At 50.2% G+C, this 8,932-nt stretch overlaps 1 protein-coding gene across 2 annotated transcripts in view; it reads right to left on the bottom strand.

The window, feature by feature from the left end:
• Asap3 (ArfGAP with SH3 domain, ankyrin repeat and PH domain 3) overlaps positions 1 to 8,569 on the bottom strand; it is a 39,735-nt gene extending 31,166 nt beyond the window's left edge. The window contains exon 1 of one of the 2 annotated variants that reach the window (XM_021161163.1): positions 8,287 to 8,569. In XM_021161163.1, the coding sequence (XP_021016822.1) occupies positions 8,287 to 8,415 (129 nt within the window). In that variant the 5' untranslated portion in view covers positions 8,416 to 8,569. The remainder of the gene's footprint in view (positions 1 to 8,286) is intronic. The other variant, XM_029476661.1, reaches the window with a different exon arrangement.
• Between the last annotated feature and the right edge of the window lie 363 nt (positions 8,570 to 8,932).

The raw sequence follows: 8,932 nt of genomic DNA, 5'->3' as shown, positions 1-8,932 counted from the left end.
AATTCAAAGTCATCCTGTCAAGCGACACTGTGAGGCAGAAACAGGGATGTCCCTTTGTCGGGGGTCACACAGCCAGTAGGAACTCAAAGCCAGGTTGGTCAGACCGCTACTACTGAACCCAGCCAGGCGAACGGATACTGTGGTCGTTGGCCAGGCTGCAATGAGAGACCCTGTGTCAAAACACAAAGGTCAAGAGCAAACATACATGGAAGTCTGAGATCAACCTCTGACCACCCACACACACGTACACATTTAGCAGCACACGGGTTCACAGACATATAACAACATATGCCCCACCCACTCACCACCCTCAGACACATCACACACACAGGAAAGAGTTAAAAAGATAAACGACGACAGAGTTGGATGATCAAACCGCCTTTGGGGCTGTTTCTTCCTTCCAAAGTTTCAGTTTCTGTCCCCAGATCTACCTGGCCACTCCACGGACCAGCCAGAGCTGGACATCGGCCAAGAAAAGCCAGCGCTCAAGGCTGAGGCGTGTGCTAAGGTCAGACTTTGAGACCAGGCCGCAGCTGACCCTCATCCCAGACAGAGGCAGCCAGGAGGGGAAGGGCTGGGATCACAGTCACCTCTCTTCAATAATTCTCACCAGTCTCCTATAACCTGTCCCCATCTCTTCTCTCCAGCATACAGGAGACAAAGACACCCCATTCCCACACTCACCATTGGCCTACATAGTGTTGAAGCCATTGATGGTATTGCTGCTTGCTTATTTTGCTATAGTGGCGCCCTGGCAGCTGGCCACCTCTCCCTCCTCCCTCCTCCCTCCTCCCAGCTCTGAGGTCCTGCAGTCCACACAGCCCTCCCTTCTTCCCTGGGAGCGCCTTTCCAGTCTCATCCATTAGCTTCTTCCGCAGTCTCTCCAGGCTTCAGTTCCTCGGAGCACGGGCCAGGGTACCCTGCATCCCTCTCCCAGAAGTGATCTCCTCTATTCCCACTGCCAGGATGGACGTAAATGGGACACACAGATTCGGGGACTTTTGGAGTACTGGGTTGTAAACTCCCAGACACCTTACACACTGCTAAACCTGTGCCAAGGATATCTGACATCAAGACACAAGTCTTAGCAGGCCATGTGTTCCTGCTTTTCTAGGCCCCTGCACCTGGGCTCGGTTAGTAAGAGACTCTCCCTGTGGGTCTGCATCAGAAGACATGGAGAACCTACTGTGATGCTGGTGAGGGACAGCAATGGCCTGGGGACAGCGGCACCTTATGCTGCAGCACTACGGAGCAGTGTCCTGCCAACCTGGCCTGTGATATCATTCTGGCTGACATCTGCCTGCTGCTTAGGCCTGGCTCTCCAGCTCTGGGAACTTCTGAGTTTCCCATCAAGTGACGTCCTATTCTGTTTAGAACCGCCCAGGTGGGTGTTTCTGGGCTCACAGTAAGATGCCTAAGGACACACCTACCATCCCACGGATCTGTGGTGTGTGTGTGTGTGTGTGTGTGTGTGTGTGTGTGTGTAGGCCAGAAGTTGATGCTGGGTGTCTTCCTCAGTCACTCTCCACCTTATTCATTTATTTTGGGTTTTGTTGCCCCGGAACTCGCTCTGTAGAGCAGGATGGCTTCTAACTCAGAAATCCACCTGCCTCTGTCTCCCAAGTGCTGAGGTTAAAAGTGTGTGCCACCATACCCAGTTTGTAGCACTGACTGTCCTGGAACTTGATCAGGCTGGCCTTGAACTCAGAGGTCCTCCCACCTGTTTCCTCGACTGGGATTACTGGGATTAAAGGCGTGTGCCATCAAGCCAGGCTTTATTTTGCTTTTATATGTGTGTGTGTGTGTGTGTGTGTGTTTGTTTGTTTGTTTTATGAGACAGGGTTTCTCTGTGTAGCCCTGGCTGTCCTAAAACTTACTCTGTAGACCAGGCTGGCCTCAAACTCAGAGATCTGCCTGCCTCTGCCTCCCGAGTGTTGGGATTAAAGGCGCGTGCCACCACACCCAGCTTATTTTGCTTTTTTGAGATAAGGTCCCATGTAACCTTAGCACTGGAGGGGCAAAGACAGTAAAATCATAATTTTTGAGGCTAGCCTGTTCTACATAGCTGATTAAGAAGCCAGCTTTCACTACAGAATCAGACCCTGTCTCAATAAAAACAAGACACAGGAGAACCATATCAACAACAAAACAGGAGACTCAGGAGACAGCTCAGCGTGTACAGTGCTTGCTGCACAACCATGAAGCCCTGACTCCCCAGCATCCACATAATAAGCTAGGCCTGTCTGTGCCTTCCCCTGCATCTCCTCCCAGGGTTGAGAAGGGAGAGACGGGAGGATCTCTGGGGTTGGCTGGGCAGCCAATCTATTGAGTTAGTTAGTGTTCTCCAGGTTCAAAGTGTGTTCCTGGTTGGAGGAGAACCAGGGTACATAGTGAGATCCTATCTCGAAATAATAGTAATGAATAATGACGAGAACAATAACAGTAAAAATCTCACACACACAGAGACAGACAGACACACAGAGACAGACACACAGACACACACACATAGACACATACAGAAAACAGACACATACACACACATAGGCAAATACACACACAGGCACACACAGAGATAGACAGACACATGCACACACAGAGACACACAGACACACACAGACAGATACATACACACACAGAGACATAGAGACACAGACACACACACCCCACAGGAAAGCCTAAATTACTAGCATTGCCTACGAGCTTCCGTGCAGCCTGGCCTTGTCTATCCTCCTAACTCTACACTTTTCCATTTACCCCACTCTAGGCTTCTCTCCCTTCTGCCTCTTTTCAGTGCCTCATACACTTGAGGTTCTTTATGCGTAAGGTTCTTTACTGCTGGAGGACCCTTGCTGAAGCTGTTCCCTCCAACTAGAACAACCCCAGGCCACTGTTCTCTGTTTAGTTTTTGTTTCATTTATTTGTTACTCAACCAATCCTTTTTAGGCACCTACTGCAGTGCTATGACAGGGGCCTGGGAGTATAGCTCACCGCAGAGGGCATGTTTGGTATGCATGACACCATAAATTTAATTGCTAGCCACACTGAAAACAGTAATTAAACCTGGGAATACAATACCAAGCTTAGAGTCTAGTCTCTTGGAAGAGAAAAATCTATTCTATCAAGCAACCAGATGTTAATGAAATAGTTATACAAATTATGCATATACATAACATTCATACATACATACATATATATATGTATGTGTATGTATATATATAAAATTGGTTTTTTGAGACGGGTTTTCTCTGTGTAGATCCACTCCCAGAACTTGCTCTGTACACCAGGCTGGCCTTGAACTCACAGAAATCCATCTGTCTCTGCCTCTCAAATGCTGAGATTAAAGACATGTACCACTACAACCTGGTAATAAATATAAATTTTATCTGTGGAAGCAGTGAGAAACAGTAAAAAACACTGAGCAGCCGGGCCAGCTGATAAGCCTGATAGGTGTGGACCAGGGAACAATTAAAGAGCGATGGGCAGACTGCAGATGCACAGCAGGTAAAACTCATGGCCCTTGGTGAAGAAGAGTGCGTGAACCTCCCAGCTTGTACAACAGAGCCTGATTGGTGCCCAGGCCTGCGGAGTCATGAGTGTGGTCCAAGCAAAACCACTGAAACCATTGGACATGGGAGTCCGGGCTGGGTGAGTCACTGAGAGGCAGGAGGTGACTGAAGCCATGGAATAGCCGGCCTGGGGAGAAGGGAGAGCAGGAAGAGAGATGACCCAGGGCCCAGCCTTAAGGAAGGCCCGGACGAGGGGATGAATTTCCTGTCACCTGCTACCACAGGCAATTGCTGGTGACTATGCTGTTCCCCGGGCTGACTCCTCCAGAAGAGATGGTCCCTAGGGCAGGGACTGCATCTTTCTTGCTGACAGATGAGCAGTCTCAGCACCTACTGCGTGGAACGCAGTGTTATTATGAGGCCCTGGGCAAGGCTGCCTCATCCAGTCCTTGGACAATACAATTAGGTTTTGATCCCCAGTGTCCAGCAGAAAAGTCCAAATGCCTAACTTGTGTCAGGACCCTCCAAGATGCTAAGCGTCCCTTAGCATGCCAGTCTGTCATTAAACTTTCTGTCTAGCTTTCTGATAGATTCATCTGTAGCCGGAATAGTATGCAACTGTTCTAAAAGAAGGAGACACTGGCAGAGGGCCTCATGAACTACACCAAACAGAGAGAAGTTCTGTGGATGGTCATGGGGGGGGGGGGTGGCGGTGAGGGAATCTCTGGACCCTGGCCTCTTTCTCTAAGAAGTGATCTCCTCCCCCAGGTAAAACCATGGTCATGTTTATCATGCCTGAGTTTATACCTCCGTGACCTCTGTTGATGAAACCGGGGGTGGGGAGGCCTGGGGAGCCTCTGTAATCAGTCCAGAAGCTGGGCTGGACTGTCAGGAATTTGGAAGTGGGACATGAGAGACTAGCTGGGTTACCTTTAGACACCGGACAAGTGAGGTCACATAACCATGGGGGCCGAAGCTGCTCTCTGGGTCCTATCCAATGAGAACGGAGCAGAAGCAATAATCAGGGATGAGACGGAGTAAGACAAGGTGGATGGATGAGGTGGCTGCCTAAGTCCCGGAGTCCTCCCAAACCTCAACTCCCAGGTTACTTGGGGTCCAGTTCCAAGAGGCACCCCTATTTCTCTATTTCTAAAGCAAGCTTCCTTTCCACAGAGCCTGGCCAGGAGTGTTCATATCATCTATAATCTCCAGGATCCTGTAAATTTTTGGGTTTTTTGTGTTTTGTTTTGTTTTGTTTTGTTTTGTTTTTGAGACAGTATCTATTATGTAGCCCTGGCTGTTCTGGAACTCACTCTGTAGACCAGGCTGGCTTCAAACTCAGAGATCCATCCGCCTCTGCCTCCCAATGGCTGGGATTAAGATGAGAGCCACCACGCCCAGTCTACATAATATTTTACACTAAAACAAAAAGACACATCATGAGGCAAACTGTGATGACATTAATACTGTGAATGCTGACACTTTGCTCTTATTTTTACGGCACCTGAGACTAGACCTGAGGTGCTGGGCTGTACTGTATCCCCACCTGATTAATATCAAAACTTGCGGATGGACTCCTTAGCCAGAGGTCGTACACACCCACAATTATAACGTGCAGGAGGCTGAGGCAGAATTTGAGGCCAGCCTGGAGCTACATAGCAAAACCCTGTGTCAAAAGGAAAAGGAAAGGAAAAGAAAGAAAAGAAATTCTTCCAGAAAACCAAAACCACTGGGTACGGTTGTGGCGGTACACACCTGTAATCCCAGCATTCAGTAGTCAGAGAGATGGGAGTATCATGAATTTCAGGATAGCTTGGGCTAGACCCTATCTCAAAACACACACACATACACACACACACAAACACACACAAGCCAAAGAAAAGGTAATTCTGACTCCACCAGAATTTCAGCTATGCAGCATGAGACGTGATATGGATTTTAGGTAAACATTCCCCTAGCCATGACCCTTCCCCCACCTATCAGCTCTACAGTTAAGCGCTGGAAGTATGCAGATGTCCACAAGGGTGGCCTCTTACAGAGCAGGGGTCAAAATGGTCTCCTGGCTTTCTGTCGTGCTTTTTTCCAACCGACCCCTGAATTCACTCACTCGTGTTCTCTACTAAACTGGGGTCACCTTGTCTTCTACCTGGAAATAGAACTTCCTCCTGGAAGTTCCCAAGATGCACTGGTCCTTGCTGGCTCACTCCCTAGCCTGTTCCTTTGGCCTCAGACAGCACTGACTGTATCTTTCCCTGGGTACTCAGGACAACTCCTGGCATTCTCAAAGGAGGATCATTATGCCCTTGGTGCCTAGCACAGAAACGGCACAGAGAGCTGCACAAAACACAGCAGCCAGCCAGGCCTGCTGCATCCCATGGCAGCTGCCTTACTTTCTCTGTGAAAGTCAATGGGGTGGTGGCTACAGAGGGGTCCAGGAGAGGGGCTGCCTGATGCAGGGATTATTGTAATACTTCCTTTAAATTTTTTTTTTTTTTTTTTGGTTTTTTCGAGACAGGGTTTCTCTGTGCAGCCCTGATTACTCCCTCATTTTGTGCAGAGATTCACAGTGAAAAACAGGCAACCATTTGCAACCCACTGAAGTTTTAAGCATGGAGGAACCGTGAGACTCAGGTTCAAGATGACATCATTGAGGCTTGGAGAAGTTCTAAAAGATGTTTGGGAGAAAGAGACTGGGACCAGAGGCTAAGGCAATCAGGGTGGAATGGCAGCTACCCTACTCCCTCGCTCTGTGAGCTCAGGCAGTGTCTTGCCCTCTCTGTGTATGGGTTTTAACTTTTTTTTTTTTTTTTGGTTTTTCGAGACAGGGTTTCTCTGTGTAGCCCTGGCTGTCCTGGCACTCACTTTGTAGACCAGGCTGGCCTCGAACTCAGAAATCCGCCTGCCTCTGCCTCCCGAGTGCTGGGATTAAAGGCGTGCGCCACCATGCCTGGCTGGGTTTTAACATCTTAAATGAGAGAAATTCTAGCTGATTTCTCTATTGCCAGGGTCCTTCAGCCTGAACATTCTTGGTTCCTATGACCTGTCCAGGGTCCTTCCCAGTAAGGTGGACAAAAAAGTCCTGCAGATCCTAGGACAGAGTCTCTAGTTAGTTTCAGGAAACTGGTTAGAACTAGGAGCCTTGATTTAGGAAGCAACCGCGGTTTCAAGCCTGGTATTAGGTTAGTCATGTCCAGTACTGGAGGGAGGAAAAAAAAAATCCCAGTATCAAACTATATGTAAGCCCAGCACAATAACAAAGAGACATGACCACGAAACCAACCAGAAAACCCCTGCAAAATCTCTAAGTCGTAAGTCAGGCTTTTCATTTGGGGGACGCTGCAATGGTGAGGGGGAAAGGTGAGCTTGGGGATCTCCTGCCTTTCTGTTGCAAAAGTGAAAGCTTGCAAGCAGCACATGGATCTGAAGGGAAAGAGAAAAAGAAAAAGAAAAAGAAAAAAAGAGAAAAAGAAAAAGAAAAAGAAGAAAGGAAAAGGAAAAGGAAAAGAAAAAGAAAAAGAAAAAGAAGAAAGGAAAAGAAAAAGGAAAAGAAAAAGAAAAAGAAAAAGAAGAAAGGAAAAAAAGCTGGATTTTGTCTGGCCTGACCTGAGGCAAATCTGAGCTTACACAGTCAGGTAAGGTCAGTCAAATGCACGGACACTTACAGCCAGAGCAGATCTCTCCGCTCTGATCCAACACTGTGGACACTTACAGCCAGAGCAGATCTCTCTGCTCTGATCCAACACTGTAATGGACAACCTGGAGGAGAGGATGATGGATAAAATCCCTAAAGATGCTGAAGGGTCCTGAGGCATGGTGGCTCTGAACCTATGCACCATTTGAAATCGACAGTCTTTGTATAATTGTTTGCCTTCCTTACCAAAGAGGAAAAAGTCCAGACAGAGAGCCAGCCAGTCAGGGGAAAAGAGGAAGGGAGATTTCCTAAGACCTCAGCTCAGAGTATTTCTGGGTAGCTTTGTATCTGCCACACAGTAGGTACAACTTATAGAGAAGGCCAGACTGACCACTGAAGTCCAAAATGCCACCTCAACCCAGGGCATTCTCTAGAAGAGAGCTGGGTTCATATTATCCCCGTCTGGCCCCAGACTACAGGCTCTCTGCTCCAGTGTATTCCTAGGGTCCAGAGAAGAGGAATGAACTCCAGTGAGCTTGGGAATGGGGTGGGGCAGCCTACAAGGGCGAAAGAAAGAGCCTGGGACACTTTGCCTGAAAACACAAAGAGGAGAGGGGAGGGGAGAGGAGCCTATAAACTTGGCCCGCAACAGCCAAGGTGAACCCCGGCTCCTGGCGCCTTCCCATTCACAATCATTCCACAAGGCGAGCCAAGTCTCAGAACCAGCAGCCAGGAGGAGGGGACCTCCTCTCTCTTGCAGCCTGGGAGAGGTAAGTTCAGGACTGAGCCTGCTTCTCAGAAAGGGAGTGACCTGAGGGGCTGCATATTTGTGGAGTTCTAAAACGAAAACACAGAATTGTAAGCCGCTGAGCAAATACACATATAATGGGCAAATCGCCCAAAGTATTTGGGAGATGTGCCCCAACATGTGGAGTCTGTATCGAGGTGACCCCGAGATCCCATCTGGTCCTCTCTTCCCCGGCTCCACCTTGGGGACACAGATGTTTGAGATGAGCTCGGTTCCCACAGATCTAGGAGGGGCGGGTTTCTGGAGCGCAGCGAAGAGCCATCCTAGCTCCAAGCATTCCTGCAAAGGTCAAAGCCAGGCCCCAAGTTGACCTGAGGTCCCCTCCCGCCTCGGCCCCTCACCTCCTCCCGTGCCAGCGCCGCCCCGCGGCACCGGGGCATCTTGGCGGCGAAGGCAGCTGCTCCGGCTGGGGAACTGAGGTCCTCTGCAGTGACGGCCAGGAACTCCGCGACACTGAGCTGTTCGGGCATGGTGGGAGCGAGGCGGAGACGCCGGAGCTGCCTAGAGCGTGGGGGACGCTGCACTTAACCGTGCTGGTATAGCTGCTCCGCGCAGGGCCTGTCTCACTACCCGCAGCGTCCTAGTCCAGGCCTCTTCACTCCCTGCTCTGCCCCGCCCCTAACTTCTCTGCCACGCCCCCGTCCGCCAGCCTTTCTCTCCGGCCACGCCCCCAGCCCACTTGTCTACCTCCCTGGCCNCGCCCCGACTTGCTGGTAACTCCCTGGCCACGCCCCCATCCCCCTCACTCTCTGGCCACATCCAAGCCGCGCCCCTAACTCCCTGGTCACGCCCCAGCCTCGCGTTGGCCCCACTCTGCCCTGCCTCCAAGACCTACAGTTGGGGAGAGTTCTCCCGGGGCTCCGCTCTTGACTCCCAGGCCCCGCCCCCCGATCCTCTTCCCTTCCTAGCCCCGCCTCCAAAGCCTACGGGCTTCAGAGTGTCGCGCGCGCGCACACACACACACACACACACACACACACACACACA

This window comes from Mus caroli, chromosome 4, assembly GCF_900094665.2.
Source record: "Mus caroli chromosome 4, CAROLI_EIJ_v1.1, whole genome shotgun sequence".
Classification (NCBI taxonomy): Eukaryota; Metazoa; Chordata; class Mammalia; order Rodentia; family Muridae; genus Mus; species Mus caroli.
The sequence above is the reverse complement of the archived record's forward strand: the minus strand, read 5'-3'. Positions and strand labels throughout refer to the sequence as shown.